Here is a 17,222-nt window from a genome sequence, read left to right as displayed (position 1 = left end):
ATAAGCGTTTAACCGGTTTGCACCTATGTTTTCGCTAAATAAACGTAATAGGTAATATATTTTACGACACGTAGCAAATCACAAATTACCGTAAAGTAAAGAAACGTAGCAAAGTGGATTCTCGTGGCAGATGACGTCTTTGGAAGATTGTTCTCGCTACATAGCAAGTACAAACTTTAATATTTTGGGATCGTGCAACTGGTGTTGGGGCCTAATTGGCGCGGTGTGTTAGTAATTAAGGATTTATATACTTGGTTGTCAATTTTACGAAGAATACAGCAGATAAAGCCACAAAGGATGGGTTAGGTTAGGTTAGAAATATCAAAATTATATCGGAGACGCTGCCAGAAACAAAACTTTAGCAATATAGTATAGGTACATACAATATACTCGTATTCGAGGAATATTTTTGGTCATCATTTAAGACATCGAATACTCGTATACCTACACTACAATTTATTTCCTTGAACGCACATTCCGTTGAACTTCTCAATACGATACGCAAATTAGAGATACATTGCGTGTCTCGATTATTATCGAGTTACGTCTCGGGTTAGATACGACCACAAATGTTGTGGCAATGACACCAATAGTCCAATACTATTACGATTTGTGTACGATAGCTGAACTTGTGCCATCCAGAAGTCTAATAGTTCTGCGATAGCTTTGAATTTGATTTATCTATCGATCTAATTAAATTGAAGTCCACTTTCAACTCCAAAGTCCAAACAATGGATAAGAGACTTTGTACGAGTACAAGTAGTTTTAGTATCTGTACCGGTTCAGTGTGTATCTAATTTACAAGTATGTCTACACTAATTGTCACGAATTTTTTTGTATTCCAAAGACATTTTATGGCAATATTAAAATATCTGCCTTCAGGACAACCAAGTTGTCAGAAGGATGCCCTATAACCATTCAGTTCTCCATTTTCTCGAAATGTAAGCATTTTTAAACATGAATAATTAAAAACCTGCATGCGCGATGGCGTAGGCGTTAGACAGAAAATTAACTAGATGCAAAGTTAATAGACCCGATTATTACTCGCTGAAGCATCTTTACGTCAGTCTGGATTTATAGCATTAACGTCTGACATACAGTAAAAGACATCTTGACACACTTAAACATGTCTCGAATACTTATTCTAAAGCAAAATGACCCCTAATACCATGTGCGAAGAACTACGAAACCTTATGTTTACTAATTTTATCATTTCGGTAAAGACTTTTATCGAAATCGAAATCGGGTCAAACTAATTCGTTAACTGATATCCGATATCAAGAAAGCGATAATAGTTGTGATAAACCTAACACAGAAGCACCCAAAAAAGTAGGTCCAATAAAAGAAAAATTACCTACTAAAAATGTATCCAAGAATAAAATCCATTTTCATTTTTTAAGAAAAAGAATCTATAACCCTAAAAAAACTGCAAAGCTTTGAAATAGAATGTGTAAATTAAGTAATTTAAATAAAATTATTAAAAAATAGGAATAAACTTCATATTAACCTTCAAACGAATTTGTTTGAGATGTAATTATCTATCATTATGATGGAATCAATTTGAAGACGCACACATCAATTATTAATTAATCTAGAAAGAATGTGTCTTCTGAAAGAGAATAGAATAGTACGTAGGTACATTCGTTTCAGCAAAATCACTGCTGGACAAAGAATAGTTAATACATTAAAACATAGAGAAGCCGTTTTTCCAACCTAGATCCTCTAAAATTCTATCAAAACATACCTAAAACGTCTGATTGACACAGAATCGGCTCAAGACATATCGATCCTCGTAAAAAGGTAGAACACGAGCGAACATTCTCGATTTCCATCCCACCGTCGTCATTAGCCGATCGAATAAAACAATATACTTCGAACAAAAACAGTGTCAAGTGAAGACGAAACAATCCATTAACTTTGTAACGTTTGCAGAGCTTGCCGGTTAATTTTTTTACATTTGCGACATCAACACTGGACCACCTAGATTGTAAAGCACTAGTGAGGTTTCGTGGATTTACTTGTCAATCAATCAATATTTTTGTTACAATCACAATAAATAGACTAAAACCACAGATGTGTACTTATGTAAATTTAATTGTTGTAAAATGACCTCCAAAAAGTATGGAATCACCCCCTTGTGTTTTGTTAAAGTGATCTTAAGAAACTTTTTTTTCATCTTAATATTGTGATCACACACCATATAAAAGGAGTATTAATTTTTAACTTTTTAAAAAATATGCTATAATTCCATTCAAGAACAATCGCGTGTTTGTTTTTCTTAGCTACAATAATTTTATTAATAATAACAAATAACTTTGGTAATAACTGGCGCAATGGACAGATGTTTTAATTACAGCAATAAAATGAGCAACAATATGATAAGCGTCATATTATTAACTATCAGTTTGTTTAGAAGTTTTCGCTAATAGAGATTTTGTGTCAGTTTGATTTTAAAAATTAAGTGACTTTAAAGAAGATGTTTTATAAAAAATTACGGTGTAAATACATAATATATTTATTTTGTTTTTATATAGAAACTAGCGACCCGCCCCTGCTTCTCGCAGGTACAATGTATTATACTTCAAAACCTTCCTCTTGAATCAATCTATCTTTAAAAAAAATCCCCATCAAAATCCATTGCGTAGTTTTAAAGATCTCATACATAGGGACAGACAGACAGCAAAGCGACTTTGTTTTATATATGTAGTGATAGTGAAGAACTTATTAATAGTGACGATTTGGGTTAAAAAAACAAGTTTCATGGCTGATAAAATTTAAGCTTCTCTATTGAGAATATCCTTCTTCTTCTGCCTCGCCTTATCCCGTTACATGGGGTCGCTTTCCCGATCATGCGCCGTCTCTACTTAGAATAGAAGTGATATTTTTTAAGCTAACTGTACTCATAGTACTCTTACTACAGCAGGTACAATCTAGTTTGTTATCAGAGAAAGGTCGGATCCAATTGAAATTGTGTCACTATCAGAGGGGTCAACCACACATAACATGTTGGGGCAAAATAACAGTTTTAATGAACTGTGAAATAAAAACTTTAACTTTTTTTTCGTTACACTTATGTAGAGTAAATCACTTGCTAGGTGTCAAAATCAGAATACTTGGCTGATCAGTTTTCATCTTCTATTGCTAGGTATAGGTAGGCACTGTCTTATTTGCATAGGCATATAGATTTTGCATATAGATGCAAAGCATGCCACTGTTGGGCACTGGTTTCCTTGAAATGTTTTCCTCGGCCAGTAAAAATCTACTTCCTTAATAATCCAGGCAAGATGTGAATAGAAGAAAATTATATTTCATAATTTTTTCAATGTTTTAATTTTTGCTTCGTGTCATTTACTTGAAGCTCAATATTTGTTAACTTATTTTTCCCACTGTTTTAGTTACATAATGTATGAATTATCGTATAAAAACATCTCAACAGTCTCTAATTTATCAAAACAAATAACTTACAATAGAATACAAGTGGTCAAACCTTAATTAGTAGCAAAAACCGTACGATTATACAAATGCAAAAGTTAAAAGGACAAAAATAAAAACTCAAGATCAATTTAAGTGTTATTTTTATAAAATACAAGAATAAACTCTTCAAAACTTTAGGTGAAATAAAAAACGGAACTGACTGAAGTGGAATCAAAACTATTTTGTATTTCTTAAGGTCAGGTAGACGATGAAAGAAAAAATAAAGATGTTAAAAATATATAATTTATACTTGTATGAAACAGGCTCACAGTCATGTAAGAAGATGCTTTTAAAAAGCATTATTTAATTAGTTAAAACCAAAAACAATATTAACTATAATATGTGCACTTGTTTTGGTTTAAATATTACTCGTGGAGCTCTATCGTTCCAATCGATATAAATAAATTGTATAGCCTGACCAGGAACATAAAAACCCTGGCATAGAGGCGCCTCAATTGCATTTGATAGTGCAACACTGAGTACAGTCGTACCTGTGTTATTAATAGGCTAACTTTATGTACCAGGATTACGGGCTAATTTGATATTTTCATAAATTAACGAAAAAATATTATTGTAAATANCATTTTCGAATTCTAGGAACAAAAGAAAACAGTTCAATTTAGGCAGTGTTCAGATAGTCGCAATCAAGGGCAACCTACCTTAAAACCGAATCGATTATCCGAACGCATACCGATTATTATTCCGTTATTATTAAATAATAGGGCCTTAATGAGGGTGAATGCGTGTGGTATACCGTTTTTTGCAAACGGGAAGCTTTTGAGGTCTTTATTATTATATTTTTATAACAACTCAATTAGGAAGGCGCCGCGCCGCCCAAGTCGATTGATTTAATATAATTTCCGTCCCTCAAAACGCGATTTCGATGGACTCAGGCAAAAAATCAACCACTTATAAGATAACTATGAAGCGTGCTTTAATCGTCTGTCGATAATGTTGTTATTGTAAAATAATAACAAGCAGAGGTTTTCCATTTTAGATTATATTTTTTTACATTTCTCTGACCTACTTTGGAGTAGCGTTATAGCCATTTAGCATAAAAACTAGGCCGTTTCATAACCTCACTCGGTACTTCGTCCGTTTTTTTACTGCACGTGATTTAAGCAAAACGCACTGGCAACCTCAGAAATTAAAAAAAGGAGCTTTATCTTTTTCAAAATTTCCATTTTCTTTTTTCTTTTCCGCTGCACTCGCAACGCTACCGTTATTCGGCCAGTCATATTTCTAACTTGTTGTAATTAAATTCGTTTATCAGCGGCTTTAAATCTAATTTTAATTAAAACGCGTCACATATTTCACGCGGTATTCGTCGGTAGGCGGTGCAACTCGCCCAAACTCGCTAACTCACAAACGTAAAAAGACCTGCCATTCATTTTGGAACTGTCTTCGTGAACTTAAGAAGCTCAGATCAGACGATAGTGGCGATGCAGTATTAAATCGTTAAATTTAATATTGGCCGTGTAGTTTCTTTTATTGCTTCACAACTAAACGCGTATGCTAACACGGGTCAAGTGATTAATTTTTTTCTTCGGCAACAAATAAATGTTTATTCTCACGCGATTATTGTTCTTATTCGATTAATAGCTTCCCGGTCGCCGCTGATTTATTTATGGAAAGTGGGCTGTACCTACTTGGTCTGTGGGCACTTTTGGAGCTAAATCACTTGTAATGGTATTTAGACGTTGGGCTTGTTCGGGAACTTTGTTGATGTGAATGTTGAATTACTAATGAGCAATTAAAAAGCAAAGTGGATTACAGTTCCAGACCGAGACTCGATTTTAAAACTACCCAAGCAAAGTTTTAGTGTGCACGATAGAGCGACATATAGGAAAAAAAGGTTTGCTAGCAGCTTTAGGGAAGGCCCATACTCAGTAGACTGAGATAAGGTACGATGATATTGGATATGGGAAAATAAATCTTACGTGCGTATTTCCGTACTTACTGACCAAAATTATCGCAAACTTCAATTTAATCGGTTGATGCAATAAACCATCATTGTAGGTCATAATATCTTCGTTATTAATTACGTGTCCAAATGCTGATATGCAACTGTCACCCGTATTAGGTCAAACTAAGCAGTTACAGTGTACCGCAAGAAACTAAACCAATAGCAACCTTACGACATTGAGTTAGGGCCAAAAACGTTGACAGAACCTTTTTCTAGTGCGTTTGTAATGTGAACTTCAAGACTTGGCGCACGTACGCACATCACATTCTAATCCAAGAAACTGCTGACCTAATTAAGACAGTAATGATGTAGGTTTAAAGTTCAAAGTGGCATATCAAGGCACAATACTAAGGACACTTTTTAATTGGTAGCCAATCAATGAACCTGCATAATTCGATTCATCAAAATCTTATAATCGATTTAGGGTTCATAATAATCCCGTCTGCAATTTCATCAGAAGCATCGGATAATATACCCTTAGGTACTTATAAATACGATATTATAAAAAGAGGTGTGTTAACAATGGGGTTTCTTCATTAATGTTGACATTAATAATATCTATTGATTTCAATTAAGTTTCTCTATCATAGAGCACTTCTACTAGTAAAGTACTAGTTAAATTGGTACATTAGCATTATGGCATTAGTTACTTTATAAGGCGTTTTTGTATTTGCAAGTGCTTCTTACATACTCATTCGAAATAAAACAAATGCTAAAATTACCTTTTACTTAGAACGATCGTCTTTTGTTTCCTATACATAGTTCATCTGAAATGGTCTTTGAACTCGAAGAATCTGCGATAATTCTTGAACAAACCACAAACGTGCAGACAAAATAAAAGGAGAAAGCACGCTTTATTTGGACAAGCGTCGCGCTAAAAGTTACACACTCTTACGGCAAATATTAAGTAATGCAAGAGAAATAAGTATTACATATTCGCGAATGCTTTCGCCGATAAAAGGAAAAACTAAAAACTAGTCGAGTGACGAGTTAATTGGGGATCCTTGTTGCAAAAGGCAATAAAAAAGAGAAAAGAATAGAGATTTATAGTAGAGACGCCGAAAACTTTTTGCGCTTTTTGTCGTCAAGAATTCAACCTTTTTCTCGGAGTGGACATGTTTTACGGCATTCAATAATACATCGAACATTATCACTTGAGACAAGTTTGCGTAATTACCAGCTTTATTGAGATGTGTTGAAAGGACCAACCGACGTTGATGTTTATGTTTGTTTTTTATTTTTTCAATAATAATTACAAGATTAAGCATAAAAGAAAGATTATCTGTTATTTTAAAATAAACGTGTGCACATTATAGCGATTTATGTTAAGAATTATTTGTTTTGGTGCCCTACATAAAGTGTTCTTATTCATAATAATAGACAAAGCAAGTAATTTGACCTTTACAATAACTTTTCTATTAGTTTTGAATCGAACGACCTCTGTCCTTCGTCAGTCCATAAATGCTCTAAAGGCCTGAGCTATCCAAACATACCATTAATAATTGAGAAATCAATAGAAAGTAAGTAGTAGATATTACTAAATATACGTTGAATAAAATGAAATAAGAATACGTAGGCCACCAACTACGCACTTCATACGTCATTTGCACGTTTCAAAGTTTTATGGGCGTAAACAAATCACCGGATAATGAAACGTCATAATATAATTTAAAGCAATATAAAATCGCATCAATGGTGTAATTAATCCGGCATGACAAATTTTATTTAAAATTAAAATTAAATTATTTTAAATATTGTTGAAAAGACAAGAAAGTGCCTTTTACAAAGAAAAATATGTTTCTTTTCTTTTAATATCGTTTTTTTTTCATACGCAAACGCGTGGCATTCCGTCATTTCACGGTTACTTATTCGCAGAAATTGTTTTAAGCATTATTAAAAAGGCAAGAAAGTGCATTTTACAAAGAAAAATTTGCTAGTTTCTTTGAATATTGCTTCTTTTCGTCATTCACAAACGCATGGCATTCCATCATTTCACTGCTACTATATCGCTGGACCGTACCTGTGGTGACTGGCCGTTGACCCCAGGTATTGACATATTCCTATAGTTTCTCACGTCTAGCTAGCCCTAAGCCTATCGCCTTTGTAAAAACACTAGCATTGTTATCACAGTTACTCTAATTTACTGACTAGTTGATTTCTAACTCTAATACTTCAGTAGCATCTGTCTGTTAGACAAATTATAGATATCTAATTTCCTCTACTAATTCTACTAATATTATAAATGCGAAAGTTTGGATGTCTGGATGTTTGTTACTCTTTCACGCAAAAACTACTGAACGGATTTTGATGAAACTTTACAGTATTATTGTTTATAACCCAGAATAACATATAGGCTATAATTTATGACGATCTGTGACAAACTAAATTTCACGCGGGTGAAGCCGCGGGCAAAAGTTAGTTATGAAACAAGACTCAAAACTAATTTTAATCTCAATGATGAATTCTGTTCTAAATATTGAAATTCAACCAATAAATTGCCTTAATCTAGGCGTGACTTGTTCTGTAATATGCACCTCTTACATAACAGCTTGCAGTAACTGATGCTAATACAATGCACAATAAGTAAACACCTAACGTTTAGTAACAAATAAGCACTTTCTTAATAAATCAATTGTTGTATCCTGTACCGCAACAGTTATCTGCCATAGTATGTCTATCAACGATACTTGATTGATAAGTTAGTTCATTATTTACTCGTTTACTAACTGAAAAAATAATAGTAAACCTTGAGTTCAAACAATGCTAATCGCGTTGTAATCAAAGGAATGTATTGATAAAGGTATTGAGGATGTTAGATTTTAATCTATTTTTCTAATCAGGGACAGTTTCGCCATACTAAATGTCTATCTTATGAATGTTTCGTACCTATAGTAAGGTACCTACGTGATTTACCATTCCCCTATGCAAATAGACATCTCAGGACAAAAAAAAACACTGCTCAGTTGTCAGTGTTACGAAAACTTTGAAGGACAAAAAACTGGTCAATAATAATATGAAAACTTTGCAAAACTAAAGAACACTGGCCAGTAATAAAACATCTTCAAAAGACAAATACACCGGCCACTAACATGAAAACTTTAAAACAAAAGAGCACTGACCATTTAAAATTTTGAAAATCGAACGAGCTGTTCAGTAAGGGTTCGGACAAACCAACGCGATCACACCGCGATCAGCCGGCGTGCAGCGATGGCGACCAGACCTAAATGCATTGATCGCCATCGCTGCACGCCGGTTGATCGCGTTGGTTTGGCCGAACCTTAATAAAGGTACTCACACTGGTCGTTTCCATCGGAGTGGGCCATGACGGTGCCGTTTGGGAACACGTTGACGTACCGGTGGGAGCACTGGCTGAAGAGGCGCACTGAACGGACCATCGACGGCACCGCACCGCAGATCACCACCTGGATGTTAAATGAGGTTATTTCACCGAAAATTCAATTAAAAAGTCACAAAGGCTGAGTTGCACCACCTTACTTTAACCGTAACTAGGGTTGCCAGGCGTCCGGACAAAGCCGGACATAGTTAGGCTTTTTGATTGCGTGTCCGGCCAAAATAACCTATGTCCGGCCTGTCCGGCTTTTGTTAGGCTTTTTATTTGGCTGCCGCGCCAGGCGAAAGTCGGGCCACAGAATAAGGCACGCACGCATCAGGACGTTAGGCACCCGATGATGATAGTACTCACTAATTGCATTACATATGGCTATATTATGAGGATATTATGTCTTTTTAAAATTCAAATATCTTTTGACCTAGATCATACACTTATCTAAAACATCAAAAACATAAGTAAACCAGATCAATGCTGAAACATGATGGGCGTGTGTACAAATGCAGCGGGACTAATTCCATTGCCATGTACAGGTCTATCTAAACGTAAGTACAAGCGTACAGCTAATGGTCATGCTAAATCAACTGCGATAACGCAGTGGGCTGTAAACCACTGATTTATGCCAGGGTTACTCACTAGTAGGGATGTTATGGATATGTAATTTCGGTTATGGATACGGTTACGGATATAGGAATTATATTATACCGGTTTCGGTTACGGTTACGGATATTTTTTTATTTCGGATATCCGAAAGTTTCGGTTACGGTTACGGATATCTGTGCTTTAGAATGCAATTTGCAATAGTTGTCCACCACGACTCATTCATGGCCGCACACTTTACATCAAATAAAAAGTAATAAAAAAAAAAATTGATACTAGATGGCATTATAAAGGTAAATCAGGCTGTTATGTCTTTACATATTATGCTATACAAAAAACAATTTAAACTGCCTACATCCGAAACTATCCGAAACTTTTGAATCGGTTACGGTTACGGTTTCGGATATTTTTTTATTTCGGATATCCGAATGTTTCGGTTACGGTTACGGATATCCATAACATCCCTGCTCACTAGTGCTGAGTCCGAACTGACGCCATAGATGACACAAAGGTGTTACGTTGGATACCTTCCGGACTTTTGAACAAAGGAGGTTATAAAACCACATGCGTCAATTTTTACGATGTAATCTGCATTCTAGCCGATAGACACGCACGGGTGAAGATGATAAGATTTCATTCTCCACCACTTCTCATTCGAGTTCGCACCCTGAGATGTATCAAAGAGTTGCTACAGGCATCATGGCATGGCAGGAAAAAAATGGGGGCCAATGAAAATAATTACTTCTATCAATATCTATTTTATTGTTTGTAGTCATAAAAGTACTTAAAGGTATAAATTGATACATTTTTATAGGCAATATTTATACCAGTCACGCCAATATAAAAGATAACTTGCACAATACAAATATCATTTTAAAGTCGCTACCAACGAAGTGTGATCGAAATACGTATCAATCACCACACTGAACTCCGCGGTGGTCTGCCTATATCAGTGAAATCCTATCACACTAGCCGCTAGTGTTGATTGGTTTAAATTAGTTTCCTTATACTGTTACTGTGCTTTCACCGGGTTTTAATGGCGCCTGTTGTACCAACACCTCATTACGCAGATATTGATCAACGGCCTATCTCGTCGACCTCCTGAACTTCACGAACTGAACCACTGAATATTTACCAGTTAACCCTCAAAGCTACCACCGTTTTGAACTTCAATTAAGACCGCTGACAGCTCCCAAACGTTCCCAGGTGCTTAATTAGAAAAATTGAAATTCTATAGTGGTCTCCAACCGCTGCCATATTAATAAATTGTCTGTTAATTTACATAAGATTATTCAATGGTCATCGAAACGTCAAAAGAAACACTTTCACAATCTCTGTGGATTTTGTAATAATTACTAGAACCGACCATTCCAAGCAGTACAATAAGGAAACAATCGATCGTTTTAATGGGTCAACCGCGCTGAGCTAATCCGTCGGGCTGGGGTTCATTCTTTGGGGCACACACGATTTTACATTCTATTTTATTGTCTACAAAAGTTAATTTTTCTTTCTGATCATTTGCTTTTATAAGACCTTCTGTAACTGCTGCTGTGGTGTCATATTCAAGTGGGAAAGCATAGGCTACCGCGACGCGGTCACTATTCAGCCATATTGCGTTTCACGGCGACTTTTTGTAAACAATACCTGGATTTGACTTTTAAGGAATGCTACCCTTAATTTGCTTGAACAGCGTAAAAGGTTCCAATACAGTAAACATTTCAAAATGTTAGGAAATCCATTCGGGTAATAAACACAATTATAACACGTCAAAATAAACTATAAAGCTAACGATCATACGTCTAATATAGTGTTAATAATTATGTAAATAGAGTTACAGAAATATGCATAAAAGCGTAAAGTCCCGTAGCACACATATAAAGCAGTAAATTTTTATGCAGATTTTATATGACTGGTCACGTCGGCTTCGCTACATGTGATTTTAATTATATTTACAACTGTTTGTGAGTAAATAGCAGCATCTTTATCTCAATTAGTTCCAGCAATTAAACTTTGTGCAGATGATTTTGTTGAGACTAATAATTATGCTAGTTGATGAAATAATTACTCTGTCAAATACAGAAACCAGCGGAATTTGTTGTAAAGATAAATTACGATGGTTTGCTTTAAGGTAAATTGGGGATAAGCCAAGTTAACGACTCATTATGAGTATGATGCGATGAGAGAATTCTCAATGCATTATTTTCCGCTGTTGTTTTGTGTGTTTATAGTGTGCAATAAAGTTGTAAAAGACGTTAATGAATTGAATTGCATTATATCAAAATCTCTACATTGTTTATTTTAATTCTTCTTCTATCTAACGCCATTGGCCAGTTCAATATCATTATACTGAAGAACTAGCAACTACTAAACGTGACCAATTGACTACCGAAACATGGCATACCTAATATTTTTTCTTGGAAATTTCGATTGATGAAGCTTGTAATTTCCCCATGAAAGATAGACTGATAGTCATGATAGAAGCAGTGTTTACAAGTAATTATCACTAACCTGTAAACATTTCCGTACAATCCTATCTCCAAATTAGCAGTTCAGTGCATTATCGGAGGTCACTCCAACATTGTTTATCTCGAGTTAGTGACGCCCGACCGCAGACTATCCACGACAAGTGTATCGGAAATCTTCACAGCGTGTGAACATCAAACATTTTACTAATCTATTGATTTTGTCTACGAAGGTAGGTTCGTTATAATTTTTGTGGGAGGTCATGCAAACTGCATACTACGATTTTTGTCATCTCTATTATACTTAAGTTACTAATTATAGTACTGGCACTTTCGGTAACCTATGTAGATTTTCTATCCAATAATACTCCATCTTTCTTTAGGTGTTAGGTAGGGTTAATACTGGGACCGTGACTGGGACGTGTAAAAGTGCTTTTTAAAAGCCTACTTGCAAATATAAATGACTTTTATGAATTTTTAAAGTTAAACTATTTTTACACTCATTCTCTACGATTTTTATATGATAGGTAATATAGACTCGACACAAGGATCCCAACGTGAAAGTCATCAAAATCAAACGGTGCCTAACTTAAACGAGTAAAGGTATGAATCTTCATTTGCCTTTTCGATGGGCTAATTGTGAAACCATAAGGGTGGCTTATATTTTATGGTGCTTTTCCTCCTCCAAACGATTTGCCTTCTTAGGTGTTTATTTTTTCACAATATTCACACGTGATTTTTACCTAACAATCTTATCAATCATTATGGCGCTACGAATTTATAATATAATCTAAAATTTCCTTAAATAAGTGCATATTATAAGATAGCTTATCATACTTGCATTTTTTTATTTCCTCAGCTCAAGGATTAAATTAGTTACCTTAGCTACAAGATATTATATCATTTCGGTGGTATTTTGTTTATTAAATAATCAAACCAAATAAAATATAAATTATACTAAAGACGACCGATAGAAGACTCTCGTGACTCGAACGATCGTTCGCAAAGTTCTGCTTGCATCCGAATCTCGAACACAATATTCGCGAAACAAACATTTAGGCTGAGTTGCACCACCTAACTTTGACCGTGGCTATAACGATAACCGAGTTTGACAGATGTTTGACGTTTGTCAAAGTTAAATTAAGATGGTGCAACCCAGCCTTAATGACATACCTACAATCTAATGTCAGAGATTTGTAAATATAAACTGTGTTCACGAAAAGACTCTTGATTCGAGAAAGAACGAATGCTTGCAAAACATTGTTTCTCAATGGTTTTTTTTAGAGTCTTTTAAAAAGCACTGTTCCTTAAAATTCTTACGCCAAACCAAAAATATATCTCGTTAGTCCGCATTTTTGATCAAATCCTTTCCTGTCTGATAATACATTTTACGTTCACAATAAAATCAAAATGTAAAGAATGTGCTTATATTTTCATAAAACACCTTTATTCGTGCCATATCGGCCCACTGTTGATTTTTTCGGTCACCATTTGATTGGCTGAACGGACCAAAGCGACATAAAAGTGCGACACCTAAGCAATGTGTCTTTTTATTCTAAAGCTAAACATTCAATGGGCGATAAGGCAAATGAAGTAGAAACTAATTTATGTTCAATATGCAATCAAGGCCAGTATTAAGAATATCTAATAACAACGATTGTCAATTTGACAAAAATATCCAGATAATATCTTAAATAAGGAGTCTAAACTTTTTACTCCTATTTAACAACTAGCGCCGACATTATACTGAGCATCTAAGTATCCTTTTTAGAACATTACGTAGGTTATTAATTTTATTCTGCCTAAAGTGCTGAACAATTTTCTTTCTCTCACCAGGTTATTAAACTATATCCAGTTGCATACAAAGGTACGTTTAATAACAATATTCAATAAGGAAAATTTCTTCATTGAAGCGTATATTGTGGGGCAATCTCAGCAAATGATAGGGTCTCGCTAAACACCCGCCGGTGATGAGCTGTGTTAGATACTATCATTTACGTATTTATTATGGCCACTCGACTTTTCTTGGAAATATCGTAAGTGCACTTACTACATTTTCTTGGGTTAGCGTTTGAAATTGGTATTGATGGCTAAAGAAAATTTTAAATCTTGACTCAGTTTAAGAATTAGGCTATAGGTTGTCTGGAAGAGATCGCTTCATAGCGATAAGACCGCCTAATTGTACCTTATGTGTTCCTTTTCTTTCTGTTCTTTTTATGTGGTGTGCAATAAATAGTATTTATTATTATTATTATTAATTAGATACTAATCATACATATTTATGGCCACTCGACTTGACTTTTAGAAATATATTAGGTACGTGCACATATTACATTTTCTTGATTTTCACGGTCGTTGTTGGCTTTTCCTACAGACATCGGCGGCTGGAGATTTCTACGGTCTTCTTACCAAGCCTACTCCGTAACGCCGTTTACGTAGTTTCAGTCCTGTCTGTCACTGTCGCTCATGATGGCATCTCTCTTTGCGTGAGAGGGATGGTAACATTCGAAACTTCGGATATCGTGTTTGAGAGTAGGCCGGCAGCACATCAGACTATACATAGCTGTGGCAAAATAGTTCTTATTACAACTGCATAAGATACCAATGTTCAGTAATATCCAGAATTTATTGTAGGTACCTACATAAATATGATTTACACGATTTTGATTAAATAATCATATTCATAATATAATTATGCGTGTTCGATGTCAATATGATAAAGTTAATTTGTGTCATGATGTTAAAAGGTCTTTAATAAATACGAAAAATTACCGCATTATAATTATTATAAATAACTTAAATGAATATCAAGACGATTAAATGGCAATATTTGGCAATTTGCACAGGTAATGCACAGATTTCTTTTCAGAATGTTTTTTGTGGGTACTTATAGTATTTTTAATATAAAATTATAGGAATAAATAAACGTACTATATCTAGAACATAATACTTACCATCAGGAGGCACAATATCTTCGCAGAGACGGCAAGCTGTGGTAACCTGAAACCAAAGAAAAATACATTTAATTATTGGAAGAACAAATACCAAGTAAATTAATAGAAAAACTAATAAAATAAATCTGAAATCATCATTAGTCTCCCGATGGACAGACGACCAAATTCGAGTTCGGAAAAACCATGCTACAATAGATAAAGATTAATACTCTGGACTCTAATTCAGGTTTTAGATAGTACTGATACTATTGTTGAAAAAACCCTAATTCGATATTTTCCGCTGACTAAACATTGGCATTTCTATTGCTGGAAAGTTTATCAGGACTATTTCCAAGTAAAGGAACTTTTTCCACCGTCTGTCATAGGTACCGCACTTAAACGACTGGTATCTTCAATTTTCTAAGTAAGCTTGTCTTTTCAGACCTCAACCTCAGATGATATTGAGGGCAAAAGTCATAGCCACATGTAAAACAAAATATTTTCAAAGTACTATCACAAACACAAATGGGAGGCGTACTGATCACTCATTGTCCTATCACTCAAGTCTCGCTTTACACATCAAACATGTAGACCAAGAGCTAGTGAACGCCAGACTTCCGTCATTTTATAAAAGCTGATAGTTTGTCAGCGTATGCTTCCAATATAGGTTAGAATGTTGATACATCATGAAGTTTGAGTCATCGTAGCTTTGGCAACTTGGTATAATATTTGGGCAATGATTTGAAGTTGTTTCCTCATCAGCCAGATAGTTTTGACCGTACCAACTCCTTGCCAGACAATCTTTTTAAGGTAGCTGCCAAAGCCACGATGACCCAAACTCCATAATGCATCAACATTCTAAGCTATATTGGGAGCATACGCTGACAAACTTTCAGCTTTTATAAAATGACGTAGGTCTGGCGTTCACTAGCTCTTGGTCTAATGCGAAAACACTTTTAACGCGTAATTATGTAGATTTATTTATTGCAACCAAATACATTCTGGCCGAACCACTTGAGAGTGGAAAGCGTAAACATGTCTAAGTGTGTTTGAGCTGTACTAAAACAGTTGAGATGGTGATTCGGAAGAATATGGACTATTGCAACCTTGAGAGTAGATGATTTGCTAAGCTTTGCGGAGAAAAGTTCGTTATTAAGTGGAAGTCTTCTCGACTTGTTGAATGGATTTTTTGCTGATTGATCATTACTTTCGTAAAGTTAAGAATGAATTCATATTAAAATCACAATTTTCTTCATTAAGGCTGGGTTGCACCATCTTACTTTAACTTTTACAAACGTCAAAAATCTGTCAAACTCCATACAAAATGCACCGGTTATCGCTAAAGTTACGGTCAAAGTTAGGTGGTGAAACTCAGCTTAAGATTGCAAAAATTATAACTAAAAAAATACATCTAAACATCTGCTTCTTAAATCAGTTGAAGTGACAGCTCAGCGTCCTTTCAGAAGCACGAAATATTATTTTTTCAGGTTGTTTTAATGTCCTAACTAAACTGAAAAAAACTTAAGATTTTTTTCTGTTTCGCTTTGAAACTGAATCTCTACTTTAGTATTTTCTTACACAATATTTTTAATGTCAACATTACACCTAACACAATAAACAAACCGCGTGCCAATGATCCAAATAGAAAATCGATAAGTGAGGCGATAACAAAACAGGTTGCAAATGAAATTGTGTTATATCGCTCTATCAATCATATGTAATCATACTGTCATTGTCATGTCACATAATATGATACCTAGGTATCACTAGACACTACAAAAAGAGGGGGTCACGGGTCATGTAGGTAATCATTGTTAGATCATTGCGGACTATGACACTGGTTTGAAACGTGTTATTGTTTGTACTACTAATAGTACCTACAAATTGAGAATGACAAAGTGGCGCCTTTTGACGCTAAGAGACAATGACATTTTACTGTTAAATAAAGTTTAAAAAAATCTAGAGCAGGTACAGTTGACAACATAAATCAGAATACATTTTTTTAAGTACTGAGAAGTCGTTTTATTGAAAACTACAATCAATTTTTGATTACGCAGCGTTACATTGTAGTCAAAAAATTAGGAAAATCAATTAAAATGCATACAATTCCAAAACCGCCTAACAACAATACTTAAATAAATTCATCGTTTGCCCAGTTGAAATCAAAAGGCTAATGTAAGAAAAAAAAAATAGAAACCCTATTCCATCATAATAAAACATTGATTAAATTACAATTAACTGTTTAACGATCGTAAGATGCGCAAGAGTCGATGTTTATCTTCACTTGCAACATTAGCCTTTGAAAATATTGTGAAATTAACGGGATGGTCACAATAATCACATATTAACTATTAAGACATCAAGCCAGATTTATTCGCTCATAATTCAGAGTTAAGACAACGTGTTATCGATTTTTTATGTAAATCAGATCCTAATAT

The 17,222-nt window shown here is 34.7% G+C and overlaps 1 protein-coding gene across 3 annotated transcripts in view; it reads right to left on the bottom strand.

Moving 5' to 3' along the window:
- LOC114353651 (uncharacterized) overlaps positions 1-17,222 on the bottom strand; it is a 110,195-nt gene that overhangs the window by 13,666 nt on the left and 79,307 nt on the right. For all 3 annotated transcript variants that reach the window (XM_028305713.1, XM_028305714.1, XM_028305715.1), the window contains 2 exons: positions 14,806-14,851; positions 8,736-8,862 (listed from right to left, as the gene is read on the bottom strand). In XM_028305713.1, coding sequence (XP_028161514.1) covers positions 8,736-8,862; positions 14,806-14,851 — 173 coding nt within the window. The remainder of the gene's footprint in view (positions 1-8,735; positions 8,863-14,805; positions 14,852-17,222) is intronic.

This window comes from Ostrinia furnacalis, unplaced genomic scaffold (genome assembly GCF_004193835.3).
Source record: "Ostrinia furnacalis isolate ACB-3 unplaced genomic scaffold, ASM419383v2 OfSCF1780, whole genome shotgun sequence".
NCBI classification, from domain to species: domain Eukaryota; kingdom Metazoa; phylum Arthropoda; class Insecta; order Lepidoptera; family Crambidae; genus Ostrinia; species Ostrinia furnacalis.
Note: the sequence above shows the minus strand (reverse complement) of the source record. Positions and strands in the feature narration are given on the sequence as shown.